The sequence below is a fragment of the Centropristis striata genome, chromosome 21, assembly GCF_030273125.1.
Source record: "Centropristis striata isolate RG_2023a ecotype Rhode Island chromosome 21, C.striata_1.0, whole genome shotgun sequence".
Classification (NCBI taxonomy): domain Eukaryota; kingdom Metazoa; phylum Chordata; class Actinopteri; order Perciformes; family Serranidae; genus Centropristis; species Centropristis striata.
Genome location: NC_081537.1, coordinates 23311781 through 23332789, shown reverse-complemented (window position 1 = coordinate 23332789; position 21009 = coordinate 23311781). Strand labels below are relative to the sequence as shown.

General features: G+C 37.1%; 1 protein-coding gene across 1 annotated transcript; it reads right to left on the bottom strand.

Moving 5' to 3' along the window:
- Positions 1-748: 748 nt before the first annotated feature.
- On the bottom strand, positions 749-19721 carry gucy2g (guanylate cyclase 2g). Its single transcript, XM_059324411.1, has 22 exons — positions 19392-19721; positions 17516-17864; positions 16157-16281; positions 15856-16038; positions 15634-15778; positions 13491-13626; positions 13283-13386; positions 13023-13189; positions 12797-12937; positions 11617-11700; positions 11327-11431; positions 10863-10934; positions 10503-10671; positions 10265-10420; positions 7561-7738; positions 5649-5789; positions 5345-5537; positions 3383-3557; positions 3015-3113; positions 1464-1555; positions 1282-1389; positions 749-1197 (listed from the first exon to the last, which is right to left on the bottom strand). The coding sequence occupies exons 1-22, from the start codon at positions 19719-19721 to the stop codon at positions 1117-1119; spliced, it is 3333 nt and encodes a 1110-aa protein (XP_059180394.1). The 3' UTR covers positions 749-1116.
- Positions 19722-21009: the final 1288 nt, after the last annotated feature.

Genomic DNA, 21009 nt, shown 5'->3' with positions numbered 1-21009 from the left:
ACAAACCTTTAAAGAAATCTTCTGGGAATACTCACAATTTTGTTAAATAAATAAACTGCTTTTGTTCCGTTCAGGAATTAAAATCAGACTCTAAACATGGCAGGAACTCAGTAAACATACACCAGAGGGCTAAACATATTTTTGTATTTATTGTATTTCAATTTTATCCCTCAGAAAAAATGTTTCAAACAACTTTGCATACAGAACACTGCTGAATCAGATGTCAGTAGTATTATAAGTTAACAGTATATGCCTTGAAAACACATTATAAATACCATTGTTACAAGTTGAGCTGCTACAAATGCTTTGAAGCATCATTTACAAAATTAATAAAACAAGATTTTAATATTTGCTAGTATTGAAAAATATTATATGAATTCATAATATATATATACATTAATTCATTATTTATATATTTTTTATGTAGATATATAAATGTATGTATATATATATATATATATATATACATTTATGTAGATATATATATATATGTAGATATATATATTTATGTAGATATATATATCTATAGGTAACAAGGAGGTTTTCTTAAAGGTTTTCTCAATATTTCTATATTTGCATTTAATCAGATTATCCTGTGTAAGAGGATGGATTTGTAAAAGTACAAAAATCACAACAACAATGCCATTATGTAAGCAAACTGGCATTAAATTAATTAATATTTGGTAATCATAAAAAAATATTATATTAATGAATGTATTTTACTAATATATTCATTCATTACATATAATGATATTTATATTATATATTATCTATAATATTTATAAAGGTTTTTGGATGCAGACATTTTTGTCCAAGAAGGAGGTTTTTTAACAGTATTTTTTTGCACATAATCAGATTATCCTTTATAAGAGGGTGGATTTGTATCTGTACAAAAACACAGAAAAAAATCACATTAAACAGTATCTTAGCCTTCTTCAGCAAGAAAGAAAAACAAAAAACAAGTTTTATAATCCAGGTTCTCAGCTCTACTTTATATTTTATCACTCAAAAGTCTCTGTCGACATTTCATTTTCTCCTCTGAAGTTGTTTTGCGTTCTGTGAGACCATGTAAGATATTCCTTTGTCTAAAATCTGGTCTGAAGATCCAGTTGTTCTTCAGATGTGCACTGCAGTCATCATAGCTTTGGTCAGGGGTTTGTGGACCCTTTTCTCAGCCACTCTGGGTATTCCCTGTTTCTTAAGCAGATATATCACAAAAAAAGTTGAAAATACAACAGGGAATGACAATTTTTAATATCAAATAAACTGGATAAATTGTACCTCTGTTAGTGGTTTGAAACTGTCGGCTGGTGGAGAGCTGTGAGCAATAAGAGGAGGATTAAATCCCTGTTTGCTCAGCAGCCAGTAAGTCTTATGAAGCCCTTTGCCCTGCCGTGGACACAAACATGTCAATAACACTGTACTTATTGGAATAAAAGCTAAAACATACACTCTTAAGTCACCTTCATTTCCACTTCCCCTCTCTCCTCCAGCTCAAATGATCCAGCCTGGACCAGGATGTCGGCGGTGCACTGAGATATGTGAATCTTCAGGGCTGTTACAGAGAGAGTTCTTTAGAAGTGGGATTGCACGAGGTAAGAGGCTAAAAGTATCTTAGCCACTGAGTATTTTCACTGCTTTACCTCACCGTCAGACAGCCTTGTAAAAGTCACCAGACTCCATTAACAAAAACACTAATTTTACCTTGCAGAACACAGGACTTGCTGTTCCACCTCTGCCTCCATTGGTGGTATTGGTGATTGTGTGACTTTAGTGTTTTAAAAGTTTAGTTCAGAGACACTTAAAGTCACACAATAACACAAACAAACTAACCGGTTGACCAGCAACTCCTGTGTTCTGCAACTTAAACGACTAGCTTTGTCAATGGAGTCTGGGGGCTTTGAAGAGAGCATGAAACAGCTTTAGTTCCCTCCACATAAAGCACTGAAAATATTCAAAAATTAGTGTACAATTAAATTGACACATATTTCTATTAGATTGGCCTTTTTTTCTGTGGCTAAAATACATTTGCTGCTGCCCTCGTCCACAGCAGTGGTTAGTATAGCTTTCATGTTGACCATGGTAACATGCCAAATATTTACCAATTTGAACCAAGCGGCAACCTCCGAAAATTCCAACATGGTGTGATGACGGCGGCTGCAGAAACATTTGGGTCCATTAATTTCAATACAAAATGAGTAAACTTCTCACTTGATTTATTACCTCAGAATTTTTTTAGGACAACACTATGGTCTCAATCGCTAGTAAAAAATCTTCAAGACAATTTGATGTTAATAGTTCAAATAATGGCCCCATTTAGAAGAAAATAGAAGATAAAGAATCGTATGATTTGGGGCGTGGCTACCTTTGATTGACAGGTCACTAAAACGGCAAGCCCTCATCAGGAGAGAAGCAGAACAATGCGTATCCAAGGCAACCTGTCAATAAAGTTATATATATAATTAATTAATTAATTTTATTGTTTCTATCATTAAAGATGTCTTGTTCAGCGTTTGGTTGGACCAACAGACACTCCAAGGGGTTGCTGTTCATTTTTCTGAGGTAAGTAATGAACATTTTGCTTTTGTTTATTTTTGCCAAAACTAACATCCCAGTTAATGCTAACATGAATTAGCAGCGACTTCTCTCAGTCAGGTTGAGGTGTAGAGAGGCGTGTAGTCAGTGATCAGATCCCTCTCGCTCCTCCACAGTCCATTTATGGTCTGCTCCCCGTTTCCGAAAAAAGATGGTGACGAGTGTAACACTGACTCGATGCATCAAACGGGCCACAAACATGGGTGACGTCAGGGTGACTACGTCAATTATTTATACAGTCTATGATTTGAACATCTTAGTTGAGCTTGTTAGCGTGATAAAATTTGCTGATGGAAGCTGTGGTCAACGGTAAGTTTTGCAAATATTATTTTAATTTCCAGAAGGTTTATACAATGGAATTGCAGTACTGATGGTCTCAGTGAATAGCCACTGCAAAGCTGTGACTTGAGTTGACTCACGTAAACTGTTGCTTTCCATGCGCGAGGCTGTGTTCACCGTGTCACCAAACAGACAGTATCGAGGCATTGTGGTGCCCACCACTCCAGCCACCACTGGACCTACAAAACCCCAAACAAAATGTATCTATACATGCATCAAAGCATCTCATGTCAATTATTTCATGCACAAACTTCAACAAAGTGCGTACCTGCACACCAAAAACGTTTCATGATTTCAGATAAAACTTAAAAGGAACCAGAAATCCTGCACACTGTCCATGGCTTGTACTCAATGTAATGGAATTACAATATTTCTGGTTTCCTCTAAATATTTAATGTACAAGAATATAAACATATATATATATATAACAACTGAAAACTTCTCTTACCGGAGTGTATCCCAATGCGAATTGCAAGACTTTCATTGGGCATGTGGTGGATTCTGAAGACCTTGATGGAGCTCAGAAAATGCAGAGCCATGGTACAAATCTCTAAGGCGTGGCGGTAGCCGTTGCTGATGGGGAGACCACTGGCCACCATGTAGGCATCACCAATAGTTTCCACCTAACAAAGATGTAGAGTTGCAAATTTTTATTGACAGTTTCCAAAGTCACAATTTGAAGGTGTTTTTTCCTTCACAGGACCAATGTGCTGTTCATTTTGAAAACTACCAACATTTAAGGAGAATAGTTTTACATTTTCTGGAATACCCCTGTTTGCTTCCCAAGAGTTTGATGAAAAATTTAATTTTAACACTGGAAACAAAAGGAAATAAGCTGATAACAGCGTCCTTCTGGCTCCAGATCCGCAAAAAAACCAACATGACTGAGGCCCAAATGCCCAACTTGAGGCTTTAAAACCAGAGACCACAAACCATTGGGTTATGTCATGGTAACTATGTACATTCTTTTTCTGCTGCAATTCTGCAATTGATTGGATCATACAACATTCATAAACAGTATCCAGGTCAATTACACCATTTTCTAGCCAATATATTTAGGAGATTTATTCTCTCCTCAATGCATGAAGTGGAGGAAGAGACTAAAAGGGCGTTCACACCTGAGCTGTAACAAACTCTTGTGCATTTTGTCTGATAGTCCGTTTGGTTTTTGCTGGTGTGATCGGTCAAACGGACTCTGGTGCGGACCAGAGAACTGAACTTTGGTCCTCTAAAAAACGTGGGTCTTGGTTCTCTTCCAAGTGCACCAGAGTTCAGGTCTCTGCAGGTGAGAACACAGTCCGAGCCAAAGGAAGGAAGCCGACCAAAACACAGAGCATTCTGTGTTAAATTTGGGCGGAAATTTGAGAATCGGCTGTGGCTCTGTTGGTAGAGCGGTCGTCCACTAATCGGAGTGTTGGTGGTTCGATCCCTGAACATGGCAGCCTTCGAAGTATCCTTGGGCAAGAACTAGTTACTGGAGCATTAACTGGGATGTTAGTTTTGACAAGACATTTACTGAACAAAACATTCAAATAAACTGTCATTAAGTGAAAATACAGTGTGAAAGGGTCAAAGTTATGAGACCAAATCGGTAAAAGTCCTCTTTTCTATCTATATAACGTTATATATAACTTTAATGACACGTTGCCGTGGATATGCATTGCTCTGCTTCTCTCCTGGTGACTGCTCGCCTTGTCAGTGACCTGTAGCCACGCCCCAAATCATGCGATTCTTTATCTTCTATTTTCTTCTAAATGGGGCCATTATTAACTATTGACATCAAATTGTCTCAAAGATGATTTTTTACTTGCGATTGAGACCATAATGTTGTCCTGAAATTTTTTTCTGAGGTAATAAATCAAGTGAGAAGTTTTCAAATTTTGCAATGAAATGAATGGGCAGATTTTTTGTGCAGCCAAACTTAGCACCCCCTACTGGAATTTTCGGTGAATTGCAGGCTTAATGCACTTCCTGGTTGGCCTCCATGCTCAGACACGGAGATTGCCGCCTGGTGAGAATGGGTGAATGAGCTCAGTCTGTAGTGTAAAGCACTTTGAGTGGTTGCAAAGCAACTGGAAAAGCACTATATAATTACATGAGTCCATTTACCACTCAACAGCAGCACGGTAGCAGCAGGTTGAAAAATGTCTCGTGGACAGACGTGGTCTAATGATGAAGTAAAGGCCCTTATCCAAATATGGTCAGATGATCAAAAACACACACACACAAAAACAACAAAGGCTGAACAATGATTTAGCCACAGATGATGAATGATGTCTGATGGATTCAATTCAATTACAATGCTTGGTGCGCTTCATAAAGCTCAGTGTGAACCAAATGAAAAACAACAACAATGTTGCAACTTCCAGACTCTATATGTGAGAGCTCAAAAGTGTTTTGTCTTACTTACTTTATAGACGTCGTACATCTTGATGATGTCGTCGAAGAGGCTGTAGAGGTCGTTGAGGAACGTCACCACCTCCATGGCGGAGCTGACGGAGCACATGGACGTGAAGCCCACAATGTCGGAGAAGAAGATGGTCACCATGTCGTAGCTCTGCGGCTCCACTGACTTCCCCACCATCAGCTGATCTGCGATGTATCTGCAGCCAGCAAAGCACCAGCATCGTCACGTTGAGGTCACGCATGCCCATTCAACCGTTGCCACCGTGGTCGTATGGTTTGAATGTGTTGATCATTTTACATCTTGTTACCTTGGTAACATGCTGGAGAGAAGCTTGTCTGCTCGGGTCTTCTCTGCTGTGAGCTGATTGGTCCTCTCCTCCACCACCTCCTCCAAGTGATTTGCATATTTCTCCAACTTTTCCACCATATTATCCAGAATATTTGCATGACTACAGTACAAAAATCATGATAATCTCCTTTAGGAGCTTTTCAGGTTGACTTTGTTTGTTTGTTTGGCAGCAGGAGGTCTTGAATATTCATTTAAAATCTTTTTTTTGCATTTGCACCATGTTTACTATTGATTCCCTAACTACTGCACTAACGTAAAGGTTCAGTGTGCAGGATTTTGTGGCATCTTATGGTGAAGATTAAAACCAGCTGAGTACCCCCTACCCCTCTTTCCAAGCTTGTAGAGAATCTACGGTGACCTTCAGGTAACAAAAAGATGTGAGGCAGAGTTTGATGTAGAAACATTGTAGACTCAGTTGCAGAGGGTTAAGGCTAGAAAGGATCCATCTTGTGTAAAACTCTGAGGGGCAAATTCACGGAGGATTGCACTGCTTTTGCAGCTGCTAATAATAATAATATTAATTATACATTTGATTTTAATAGCGCTTTTAAAAGGTACTCAAAGTCGCTTAACATAACAGAGTTGAGACAACCGCAAACACAAAATGCAGAAAAAACAAACAAAAACAAAACAGAGATGAGAGATTATGAGTTCAGGTCTTTAAGCTATTTTGAAAATTTGGTTTTGAGTTGATTTTTGAAGGCGTGGAGTGAGTCTGAATTGCGGATGTGAGTAGGGAGGTAGTTCCAGAGGGTTGGGGCAGCAGTGGAGAAGGCTCTGTCGCCAACGGTGCGGCTGAATGTGCGAATACAGCAAAAACAAACGTGTAATTGTCATAGAACCTGCAAATGGTGAATTGCTCAGCGCTCTGGCTCTATTTGCACATATTTAAATAAGGAAATATGCAGACATTTGGTGAAAAACCAGCCAATTTTTGTGGAAATGAACCTCATTGCAAAAAAAACCACAGAGTGAAAATATTTGCGTCTTTAGAGAACTTGTGGTGAATGCGTTAATATTGATCAATATAAAGTTGACTCAAACTCTTTTATTTTGATGACGAGGTTGCCACATAAATCCTGTATAATTTGTGGTCTGATAAACATTGAATTCAACCAAAGATGCTCTACAACTGAACCGCCTCTGGTTTGATTTAAAGAGGGTCGGAAAAACAATAGACACATCCTGAACCAATTCAAGTCGCTCCAATTATAACAAGGACATGACGTCACATTTACACAGGAAGGATCCTTTCTAGCCATAAATTAGAACCCACTCCCTGTTTAGGTATAATATTAGACCATTGTTTTGTTCAATTTCTTGTTCATTTTAATGGCTAACAAAAATAGCTCATAAGAGTTTAATTTAAGAGCTGATATCTAGACATTTTCCATGTTTTTTTTTTTTATAATAACCAAAATAATTATCAAGAAAACTATGGAAAATGTCTAGATATGTATGTATTTATTAGTTGTACCAGGCATTAAAATGAACAAGAAATTGAAGAAAACAAGGGTCGTCAACAACAGTTGTTAGTTTGAGACGATTATACACTAATGACAACTCATTTATGAATAATATATTCCATTCCTGCCAATAGATCCCTCTAAATGCTGCACACTGTACCTGTAAGTCAAAACTTGCCACATGTATCATCAGATTTAGAGGATTTTGCAGCCCTGGGGAAAGAATGTGCTTTCTGAATAGTCCCTAGTTTATGACATCAAGAGAGCAAGTAAAATGAATGTGTTTAAACATATCACATACTGCACCTGCAGGTGCAAATTAGAAACAGGGAGAACAATGTATTTTCTCACAGCATTTTGGAGCATAAAATGTAGAAAAAGAATCCTGAATGTGAGAGGTCTGACCTGTCTGGGCTCATGTCCCTCAGCTGTCTCCGTATCGATGCAAACGGCGGTCGGTGGTCGGGGTTTTCATTCCAGCACGCCTTCAGCAGCAGGTTGACGTTCTCCTCACACAGCTCCGCAGACAGCGCCGGCCGCAGGAACTCCCCTTGGAAAGGCGTCCGCAGCTGCATGATAATCTCTACAGGAAACGTGTGGCAAGTAGGAATTATCATCATGTTGGAATTTGGGTTTGAGGTCTTATTTATCCATTTAACAACGGGCCATCTCTTCTTTTCATGTAAATGATTACCTTTTGTTGTATTTAAGATAAGATAAGATAAGACTTTTTTTATCCCGCAGTGGGGAAATTTAATCGTCACAGCAGCTCAAGATACAAACACATAGATATAAGAACAGAATAAGAATATTAACTAGAAAATTTCCTCTGGGGAAATTCTGAAAGGGCCACGGGGGCTACTGCCGGTATGTGTACACTATGATGAGATTCTTCAGAGATTTCAAACTATGCCCTTTAACCTCAAAGTGTGTGTGTGTGTGTGTGTGTGTGTGTGTATGTGTGTGTGTGTGTGTGTCAGTGTGTGTTTGAAGCATGTGTATGCATGTGTGATGAGTGTGCGCGCTTACGCGCATGTGTGTGTGTGTGTGTGTGTGTGTATCTGTAACTGTAATCACATCAAAGATCAAAGGCAATCAGATCAAAGCAATCAACAGAATTAACGGCCATCACCTGTTAATGAAAGAGTGACAGCAGCCAGAGGTGGACTGGAATTTCTGGCCTTGAACAGAAAGCATTTTTGGCAAAACCATAATACCTATCATTGATCCGACTTCACTTTGAGCGTCTCTTCCTGAACGTCTACATGTGGTTTTTTTTTAAGAAAAATGAAAAAATAGCTTTGTTAGAGCGATCTAAAAAAACTGTTACATCTCCCTTCTTTTAGAAATCTCCCTGCGTTTTTAATATGGGAGCCAATGAGGCTGTTGGTGCGTGTTGGTGGCGCATCTATGCGTCCTACGCCCAAACTATAACTCTGACAGCTTTACCAGAGGATTGTGAGTGAGAAGACAAATTTTCCTACGTTTCTATGTATAAATTATTTCTGTAGAGTGGAATTTGCGGCCTGGAGCGCAGTTTTCAAATTTATTTTTTGACAATTTCTTCTCTCCCTCTACACTCTGGCGATGATGTCACACACTGTGGCACGAACATTCCGTGCAATACACACCCATTATAATCTCAGAATTTCTCCAAAAATGATCATGGTCATTGAACAGGGACTGATAAAAAACTATATGACCTATCGAAACGTGGATTAATACACCGATACACAAGACTTGTGTCTACTGTTTAAAGTTTAAATGGAGTCTCTAGGTGAAATTATGCCGGAGAAGTAGACGTTTAAAAATCTCCAATTATTGTTCTTTTTCGCTCATTTTTTGTCGGCCGTCCCATTCATTTCAATGCAAAATTTTGGGCAGTTTTTCATTTCAAAATTCATATTCTGTAGAGAAAAGTAATAGCACACTGATCCCGATCAAACCGCACGTTTTGATATATAATTGGTCCTGCAACTCTTCAAGTTGTAGGACTAGTAGCGGGACGAAATTGCGTCCGGAAGAGGAAGAAGAAGAAATCCACAGTATAATAGTAGTGCTCGGGGCACTGGTCCCTACAGCTATTGCTGTATGGGACCAATGCTCGGTGCGATTGCCCCGAGGCCCTAAAAAAAGACATATACACACATTCTATACACATTCTATACATGCATTTATGCTATTTATTTTTTATATATATTAGTGTGTTGTTCGTTTTCCTGAGAGTACGTTGCATTTTACAGATGTTGCACATTGGAGAAAAATATATTTTAGCATGTTGAATAGGTTACATAGGTTGTTGCATGTAGTAGTATGAACCTCAATGAATAAATATATTTAAATACAGTCATGGAAAAAAATATTAGACCACCATTGTTTTCTTCAATTTCTTGTTTATTTTAATGCCTGGTACAACTAAAGGTACATTTGTTTGGACAAATATAATGATACCAACAAAAATAGCTGATAAGAGTTTAATTTAAGAACTGATATCTAGACATTTTCCATGGTTTTCTTGATAATGATTTTGGTTATTTTTCACATAAAGGGTTATTGTTACTTTCACTTGTGGTACTTTAAAAATATTACATATTATATATATTTTATTGCTTATATTTTTGTTGTTTTACTTGTACTTCTACCTCTTCAACTTTTGTTTGTTTGTTTGTGCATCATTGATTGTTTCAAATTTTCTGATCCTTACTTTAGTTACCAAATCATTATCAAGAAAACCATGGAAAATGTCTAGATATCAGCTCTTAAATTAAACTCTTATTAGCTATTTTTGTTGTTATCATATTTGTCCAAACAATGCACTTTTAGTTGTACCAGGCTTTAAAAATGAACAAGAAAGCAAGGAGAAAACAAGGGTGGTCTAATATTTTTTTCCATGACAGTATATGCAGAGATATACACAGTATAGTATAAGTTGTACATGACAAATATAATAATACAGGAAAAAAACACAGAAGGCCTTATATAGGCCTAATCTGGTTGGATTTAAACAGAGATAGTGCAAATAAATAAAGCAGTAAAGAGACCTGGTTGTACAAACAGTGCTGTATTATGTGGTTCAACAGCCGGTATAAACGACTGAATTTAGGCTAACCTTTGGGCTCCAGGTTGACTTCGTGATATGGACCAGACTTGGCGTTGTACATGAGCTCCCACATGATGATAGCGAAGCTGAAGACGTCCGCTTTGGGCGTCCCAATGACATGGAGACCAACTTGTCTCAGGAGCTCCGGAGCTCTCCAAAACATCTCTACAACAAATAAAATCAGCCCTCATTTTACCGCTCCTTCATGCTGTGGCATTTTAGACGTCATTCTCGTGCACACACTGACCTTCATAATTTGGGTTTTCCAGTGAGACAATCTTGTTTTTGCTCCCGTATTTAAACTCCCACAGACCGAAGCCGGAGAGTTTTATCTGGAGTCGACTGTCCACCAGACATGTGCTGGGCTTCAGGTTCCCATGAAACCTCAGGTTACTTTTGTGAATGAACTCCATTCCCTTAAACACAAATGAACATGTTCAAACACTGAATTTGCATATAATTGCCTTGCAAAAAAACAAGAACTCAGAAGAAAACACCTGTTTTAAGGGCCCAAAACCAGTTCTCTTCTTTGGTTGTGTATAATGATTAAATGCCCTTTCCTCCACTATTAATGGCAATAACAAGCTGCTTAAATGAACTGACTCACATTGACAATGTCATAAGCAAATGACAGCTTAAACATCCCGTCCAGCTCAACATCTGTAGACTTCAGAAGGTCCTGCAGAAATAAGTATTTTCAAGTTAAATATACAACTTACACTAAAATCAGAGTAATTTAGCACCAATGCAATGTTGAGTTACCCAGTTATGTTTATATTACTGTTGCATTATTTACTCAAAGTAAAAACGTGGTTATTTTGACCACATGTTACACACAACAGGCTCACTTTTCACTTTAAAACTACCACACATTTATTGTTAATTCTACAAAAAATGGTGCATTCAAAACTGCAAAGTCTACATGTGACACAATCATACTGAGCCACTTGTTTAGGTGATTTCCTACCCCATGTATTTGTTGGTTGCAACTCTCAGAATGTATCTATATTAACAGGCTGAGGCTTTAGGATAGTAGAGTAAAGTTTAGTGTAGTAATGCAGAGACACTGACCTTCAGGCTGCCTTTTCTGCAGTACTGGGTGATCAAACAGACATTCGGCTGCTCGATGCAAGCACCAAAGAACTGAACCAAGTTCTCATGTTTCATCTCTTTCATCTGTCTTAAAGAGTTTCAGATGGTTAGGCATGCAATATTAATAACTAATGTATCTTAAAGAATACACAGTTTGATTAACTGTGTCTGGATTATACATCCATCAGAATAAATACAAAGAACAGATAAAGTACCAGTAAAAATCAAAAAGGTTTTTTTTTAATGTAGAAAAACATGAGGAACTTTACCACATTGAACTCTTCAACAATTGAGGGTTTCTGGTAGTTGCCGACAATGTGGTTCTTCAAGTACTTGATGGCCACTTGATTTCCCTGTGTAGAATTTAATCAGACACATGAAAACTCACCATTAATCTGTTTTTGCCATTTGTGGCCACTATTAAGCAAAAAGTTCACACACATGAACACTCATTCTGAGTGATCGGGTCAAAAGTTGACAGCTTGAAGTGAATCCCAAGGTTTATATATTTTATTTTTTTCATAAATTGTGATCTTATTCGAGACCTCCTCAGCAGTGGTTTGAGTGATCTGATGACAGTGCATGTTGAACCCTGTTTACACCTGTAATTAGCAATGACCACTTGTGATCCGATCGCCCAAGACACATTGTAAATCCAACAGAGTCAAAGCTAGAATGCTTCTCCACTTCAGGGATCAGTTTTTACAAGCTCTATATACACAAAAGTCTATTCATCTTGGGTGCATTCACAGCAGTCAGTACGTTTACATGACACTTGAAAAATATGAATTATTGCCTTAATCCGACTATAACTGGACAACTGAAGTGCATTTAAACGTGTAAGTCCAACTAATGTCAGAGTTCTCCAACTCTGATTAAGACGCCCAGGTAATGCGATTGGAAATTGATTTTCGCTGGCAGATATGACAAGATAATGCATGTGCGCATGCTCTGCGTCTTCTAACCCCCCACCCGCGCTGGCGTATGACCCAAAAACATCCAAGAAAGCCGGTCGCAGTAGCTGGTCAGTAGCGAGGGAACAAAGTGTCGAACCGAAGACAGGCTACTGTTGTAGCTCTCCAACAGCATCCTGCGTTCTTGTCTGTCCCTCAACATCACCATCCATCTTGTTGTTCGAAAATGCCGGTTTCTCGCCTTTCTCCACTTGTTTATTGTGACGTAATAGGTCAACAGAAAGGGGGCCGTATTAACCTGCTGAAATGACGCATATCGCCACCTAGTGTTGAGGAGGAGGACACGTTCCCGTCAGTTGTTCGATATTTCTCTGTTGCATGAAAACTGGGACAAGGACAGAGGTCTGGTTAGACGCCGAAATCGAATTTTAAGCATAGCTCAATTAAACTGTGCATGTAAATGCACTGTGTGTTTAGAGCTTCCCAGGATGCATGTTAATGCCAGGAGTGAACAGGGTCCTTTAATCTGTGGTACCTGGTAGAGGCCGATGGTGGTGAAGACGTTCTCTCTCCCCATCTTGTCCCTCAGACCGTAGCTGTTGTTGGAGAAGTTGGACTGAGAGCTGCTGCTCATGCTCTGACTGGCTGTGGTGCTCAGAGAGGAACCCTGAACCCCCTGAAGGAGACACAAACACACAGAACACGTCTGTAAACACACAGAACACACTGACGTCTGCACTCTTTATTCTCAGCTCTCGTACTCCTTGCTCCCTGATGATGGTGATGTCGCTGTAGCTGATCAGCCACCAGCAGGAGTCGTCCAGCCTCGTCTGGAGCCGAAACTTCTGCAGGATGAGGACCCCGATGCACAGAACCGCCAGCACACCGATGACGGGGAAGGTCACGAGCAGAGCCAGCAGGGCGATGTCTGCGTCCCATTAAGACAGTAAGTTAAATCATCTTAGAGAAAAGATAACTGGTGTATTAAATGGGTGCATAAGAGCCATTCTGCAGGTGTTACCATTAATGAGCCATTCACAGAGCTCATTGTTGAATCCACACTCTGGTTTATCAGCAGGACGTCTTCCTCTTGGCCAGACCACAGAACCAAACATTGACGTGGGTCTAGAATAAAACAAATTTTGGGTTAATTTTCCCCAAGAATATGTTTATTTTATAGAAAATAAAATGCTAGATTGATGGTATATCTGTTGATATTTGTGATTTACCGGACTTCTTTGGTGTGACTGTCGAAATTGAGGATCGGTACAAACTTGGTGGTTTCTCCTGTGTGCTGCAGGTCATAAATGGAATAGTCCAAATTCCTCTCCCCCTCTTCGTCGAAGTGGACTAGTCCAGAGGCACCTGTCAGTATAATATTATAATCAGTGGTAGAAAGTACATTTACTGAAGTACGGTACTTAAGTTAATTTACTCAAGTTTTAAGGTACTTGAGCATTTTGCTGACAGTTTAGTTATTTTTCAGGTCGAGACTTAACATAAAAACATGATTTTTTCTGGCCTGTCATGATAACACGTTTTTTGGGACGATATATTTTCCCAGAAACTATCACAATAAACGATAGTATCGTTATATCGATGTTGTTTTAGTTTTATAACGATATCAGAGCATAATAACTACATCCTTTTCCGCAACAATTAATTTTTAAATCTCGAGAATATTAAACATTGGAATTGAAATGTGGAAAAGAAATATTATAATATTCTAGATAAATAAAACATAAATAAATAAACTACAACCAAAACAGATAAAATAGACTTTCAGCTGCTTCAACTGTTAACAAAACACTGTAATGCGATAATCATTATGTATTATATTATTTTATTATTAAAATAACATAAACAGCTAGAATGGCTGCTATAGTTTCTTTTCGGCAATTTGTACTGCCTGTCAAACATTTGCAGTATTACTTTAAAAACAACACAAAAAAAGCCCAAAAAGTCAATATATTGAGTCCAGAAAAAAACTATCGTGTCCATTTTTAGATATCGAATGATAAGTCAATATATTAATTATCGCCTAATTATTTTTTTTATAGTTAAAGAACATAACAGTATATTAAGTGTTAAAAATGAACCAGTGGTGGAAGAAGTATTCATATCCCTTTACTTTAGTAAAAGTATTAATACCACACTGTGAAATTACTGCATTCAAAACTTACTGAAGTAAAAGTACAAAAGTATCAAAATGTAGTTAGAGTATAAAAAGTAAAAGTACTCTTATGCAGAATGTTTTATATATCATAAATATATTATTTGATTATTATTATTGATGCATTTATGTAAGCAGTATTTTAATTTAGTAAAGGTAGAGCTCATTTTATCTACTTAATGTTCTTTTACTAATTTACTAATGTCTAATAGCATTATATTTATCATGTTTTTTCATGGTAAATCTTGACTTTGAAAAGTAACTAAAGCTGCTAAATGTAGTGAAGTAAAAAGTACAATATTTGCCTCAAAATATAGTGAAGTAAAAGTATAAAGTTATATGAAATACTCAAGTAAAGTACCTTTAAAATTGTACTCCAGCAAAAGTACTTAGTTACTTTCCACCACTGAAATTAGCAGTAAGCAGCAGTAAATTGCTGCTTACATAAATGCATCAATAATAATAATAATAATAATAATAATAACATATTTGGACTATCTGAGTGGGTCCATTCTGCATAACGACTACGATACTTTTACATTTGATACTTTAAGTACATTTTGATGCTTTTGATACTTTCCTTTGAATGCAGTATTTTTGCAGAATGTTATTAGAACTTTTACTTCAGTAAAGGATCTGAATACTTCTTCCACAACTGTACTTGAGTATATCTCCTTTGAAGCAGATATTCTGTCATTATTTTTGTAAAAAGCTTTAACCCATTAAGGCCTAAAACGCCTGGAAAAAAAGCCTGGAAAACCTATGGGCGATTTTGAAAGAACCCCCTAAAACCTGAAGTTTTTCTGGAAATTCAACAGAAGATTTTTCAGCCTCTGTAGCAGATAGTAATGAAATTCAAAAACTATTTGAGAGCGTATACCTGTGGCTTACATGAGAAGTTAAGTTTATTTATTTTTTTAAATCAACAAACTCAGCAAATGTTACATTTGACTGAATAAAAATCCTATGCATAATACTAATACATGCCCATTAGCAAGATGCAAACATCCCGCATGTATTCTGATGCATTTCATTGGCCAAGAGACCGAAAATAGGTAGAAAAAACTACAAATACTACAAAACGACGTATCCGCTGTCCCGGCCTTAATGGCAGAATAACGCAACATCGCTCCCGGTTTTAATGGTAGGAATGCGGTAATTTCCCGGCTTAAATGGGTTAAGAACACAAAGCTACCTACCATAAAACCGAATGTTGCTTTTATTCTTTAATCTCTGCAGCAGCTGCTTTCCATCATGAGGGTTTTTTCCGTCTTTGATGACTTCCTTCAGTCCCATGGCGTAAAGAAGCACCGCATCGTGCAGGTAGGCAGCGTAAGGGCTCACCTGGAATAACAGTAAAGTAAATGACTATATCAGTGATTTTACTTCTTGGTAATAATAAGTAATAAGTGGACACTCACCTCACTCTCAGAGGTCAGGTTGCTGTAAAACGGGCGTCCTTTCAGTCTTTCAAAAACCTGATCAAAGAAGTCATAATAGTCGTAGCCGTCGTAGGATTTCTGTCCGATGACGAAGGCCATGTCAAAGGCTCTGATGGCAGCGTGGTTTAGTCTGCTGTTCAAGGCATATTTCCACAAATTATCCTGCTCAGGAAAAAGATTCATACAATACAAAACGGAAAACAGCTCAGTGAGTTTGAGGACGTTTAGGGAATAATAGGTTCGATCATTGTTTAGTCCCGGAGTTCGGATTCCTACTCACCACGGTGCCACTGACCTCAAAATGCTGCACCAGGAAGAAGACGTAGTCTCCGTTCATCAGACCCTGCCGCTCGGCCTCCAGCAGCAGAGACATGGAGTCCTCGCTGTTCGTCAGGACCACAATCACTGCAGGGACGTCATTAAGCAGCCAAACCACTAAAGAATTACGTTATATCCCCCTGAGATCTCGCACGAGACATGACACTGACGCTTTTATTTCAAACACCATGCATGCAGTCTCTCTGGGTCTTAGTGTCTGATATAAAGCACAGCCTCGGCTTTCTAGTGATGTCACACACAAAACCGCTGTCTTTTGAAAAAAGGTAGAAAATCGCAGCAAACATGAGGGAGAGACATGATCAAATCATTTCTGTTCTTCATAAGAATTTTTTTTGTCTTAATTATGTTATATCAAGTTTTTAGAAGTTAATGTTTTTTTACGCTTCTTAAAATAAACATAATGGATTTCGATGAGTTTAATTTATCTTGTAAAAAAAATGCACAATACCTTTAATATTAAATTTTTATAGAGAATTTGATTATACCATGTAAATATTCAGTACTATAATTAGCTTTGTGCAAAGACTGAACCGATGTCCACCTCCAGGGACATGTTATAAATAAAAAAAATACCAATTTTGAGAAACAAATATTTGTAACATGTTTCTTACATCCCAAATTATTTCAAAGAAATAAATATTTAAGCATTTTTTCTTATTGGTCTCAGGTGGATATTTATTAATTTATGTACATTTTAAACGTATTTAACCAGAAAAAAAAAATATTATTATTATTATTAATAATAATAATAATAATAATAACAACAACAACAATAATAATAAAATAAAATGTATTTAACCAGGAAAATAATTAAATTAAACTAATAATAATAATAATAGTTATAATAATAATAATAACAATATTATTAATAATAATAATAATAATAAATCATATGTTTTACCAGGAAATAAATACTTAAAATATAAAAGAAATTAAAAAAAAATTAAAAAAGTGTATTTAACCAAAAAAAGAAAGTATATTAAAAATAAATAAATAAAATAAAATATATTTAACCAGGAAATAAATGCATAAGTTATAAAAATAAATAAATAATAAAATAAAAATATATTTAACCATGAAATAATAATATATAAATAATAATAATAATATAAAATGTATTTAACCAGGACCAGCCTCATTAAAGAGAAAAAAAATCTCCTTTACAAGAGTGTCCTGGTTAAGACAGCAGCAGCACATTCAACAAAGTTTCAGACGTACAGCAAATACAGACAACAGATGAGATCACAATATCACATCATACCATGCAGCTCTCAGAGCCATAAACTCCTCCCCCTCTTACCTCTGGCGACGGTGGAGATGAACTTAATGTTTCTGTAGACCAGCTGAGGGTTGCTGGTGTCAAACTTGATGGCGGCGACCAGTTTTAAGTTTGCTCTCAGCGGATTCTCAATGGTTTTCCACAAAGCGTCGACTTTGTCCCAAGTGTTTGAGTCCAGTCCGCCTCCGATCATCGCCACGTGTTTCCAGTCAAAGAACTCCAGGGTCTTCATCAGCACCTCGGCGCTCCTTTTCAGAGGGGGAACTATCTTGACGTAGGAGTCGTAGATGTTGCTGTTGTCCATTTTGGAGGATTGTCCCACAAAACTGAACATGGGGATGTTCCATGTGGACGCAATGAGACCGGTGACCTGGAAATAATTTCACATTTAAGTAAGTAGTTACATTGAGTTATGAAGCAGTGTCAGTTTATTACTGATGACTTTAAATGACCTGTAGAAGCAAATGGGAACATCAGAGAGAAGATCTCCTATTTATGAAACACTTAAACAATTAAAAGGAAGCAGGAGGAGATTTTTCTTTAGAGAACTGTATATTTGACATTTTATTTTGTGATTATGGCTGGTACTGTGGCGGGATTAGCAAAGAGAAAGAGGAAAGAACAAACTGAAGGACAACAAAAAGCTAAATGGGAGAGTGGAAAAAACAGATGGAGAGCATCCAGGATTTCTCCCTCTGAGACAAGTATTTAATAGGCCTTTTTTATTTATTAAAAACATTGCACAATGTGGTTTTACATCAATATATGAATAGCTGTGTGGATAAAACAAAATTTAGTTCAACAGTTGTCATATTGAAGTTATTAAGGTCACAAATATGCACAATATGTCATCATTATTCATCCTGCAAACAACTGTTAAAAAAAAAATACTGTTTATAATAAGTTGCTTCTTTATTTCAGTCTCTTTAAAAATGAATGCATTTGCAGCCAGATGGAGAGCTTTAAAACACTACCGCTTCTGTCCACAGGTGGCGCCAAAACCAACACAAGATGAAGTTCCTTGTAGTTGTTTTAAAGATAATCCACAAAAAGGGACAGTATAAGTCGTCTGTGTAAGCAACTTATTGTGACCCTTTTATATATATATACGTTTTTAAATTATTTCTATTACCAAAACAGTTGACTATTACATTATATGATTTGTAAGAAGGGGAAGGTACCACCCCCAATTCCCCCCAAAAATTGGGACGCTCTGAAAATCACAGAATCAAATAGTAAATAAATAAATAATAATAATCCTTTGCATCAAATGACAAAATATCTAATGCTCTTTGTTTTTAATGTGATCCATGCTGTTTATATTTACATTTACTTACTAACTTACTAACTTTTTTTTAGGAACCAGGATTGTATAATAACCTTAATCAGAAGCCTACATTCTAATTTATTCTTTCCATAAACAGAGAATACACACAACTGCGATTATTCTTGGTTGATTTTCCTCATCAGGCATTATGGACACGACAGTGTTTGGCTGTTGTTAATATACTTGAATTTTGTGTTTTGACATTTAAAAAAACTTGAAATAAAATGTCCCTTATGGAGTTTTTTTGGCCATGGAACAATGTCTACCTAATCTGAAAGAAAAAATAGTTTTTGGTAAATTTTATAGTTTTTCTTTTAATTGAATGCCTTATTTATTTATTTTTAAGTGCATTATCTTTGCAAAATTGTTAAAAGGGACTGAATGAATTACTGTTCTTACTACTGTGAACTCTCAAGAGTAGAAGTATAAAGTAGGTCAAAATTTAAATAGTCAAGTGAAATACATCAACATTGCACCACAGTAGAGTAATTAGTTACTTTCTAACCACTCTAACAACTCTAAAAAGTGCCCAAAATAAAATAAAAACCCCTCCCATCTCATGCGTCCTACCTCGGCTTCTTCGGGACACGCAGGACCAAACAGTGCAGACACGTTTTCCTTCCACACCTGGTGAATAAATCCTCCCAGGGAGGCTTTGGGATTACAGTCTGTGTCCGTGTACACAAAGTCCAGACTGTAGTTCCCCAGGAAGGAGGGGTTGGCATTCACCTTCTCCACGGCGATCTGGATGGCCGAGCCGAGCCGCAGGGCGCTGAAGGGGAACGACACGTTCCAGGGAGCCTGGAAGCCGATGACGAGCCGGTGGGAGCGGCTGGTGTCGTTACTGACCACGGTGGCTGCAGCTGCGAGCGTGAAGTGGAGCACCAACACGTGCCTCATGCTGGGAGAAAACAGAGCCCTCGACATCAGTCTCATCCTGTCAGCAGCTCCATGTCACTGCGTTTAAATAGCCAACTTTCCCTGGTGACCCTGGACGCGTTGGTTAGGGAGGAGAAGACGTAAACACGAGACCGAGTCAAGCTGAGAGAACATCTCTAATTTTTGTTGAAGTGTATTAAATCCAAGGCCCAATTCTTGTGTTCACCTGAGGCAAGCAAGGACTTCTTTTCACAGCAGGAGAACGTTTATGACTAACTGTGCAATGCTTACAATAAAAAGGATCTCTTTGTGAGTGTCCTTGTAAAGCTCATATGTGAGTAAAGGTTTCAAAACCAAAGTGTGAATATGCATTTTACTTCTACTGCACTTGAGAGGCAAATAATGTACTTTTTAACAGTAAAAAAAATGAAACGTTCAAAGTTATAAGACATTTATTTTAATTTTACCTCACTTGACTATTCCCATTTTATGTAACTTTATGCTTCTACTTCACTACATTTTGAGGCCAATATTGCACTTTTTAATCCTCTACATTGAGCTGACAGCTTTAGTTACTTTTCAGGTCGAGATTTCACATAAAAAATGTGATTAATTCAATGTTATTAGACATTTATTTTAATTTAACCTCATAACAGTATATTAAATAGTTAAAATGAGCTCTACCATAACAAAATTATAACACTGTTTACCTAAATGCATCAATAATAATAATCCAATAATATATTTAGAATAAATAAAACAATCTGAGTGGGTCCTTTTTCCATGACCAGTACTTTTACTTTTGATACTTTAAGTTTAAGTAAGTTTTACTTTAGTAAGTTTTTAACGCAAGACTTTTACTTATAGTGAAGTAATTTCACATTTTGATATTAGTGCTTTTACAGCAGTAACAGATCTGAATACTGTACTTGAGTAAATGAGAAAGATAATATGATGATGATTTTATTAACCACAGATCAGGACACTCCAATTGATCATGTTTAAATATGTAAATTAGTTGTTATCTTATAGAATTTGCATCATATCCAGTACACAAATCTGAGCATTTGATAAATTCAGGTTCAAAATTCTTGTATCATTTTGTTAACATATTAGAGTCAAAAGTTTTTATACAGGGATTTTTTTTTAAATCTCTCCATAAATCAAAAAAATACTGCCCAAGAAGTCAATTTTCGCCTAGTTTTTTAGGAATAAAACATTGTATAAATCAGGCTGTGACTGATAAATGAAAAACCCCTTCAGATGTAGATGGGACTGAAACTGGGAAGTTTGGTGTATGTAAATGCTG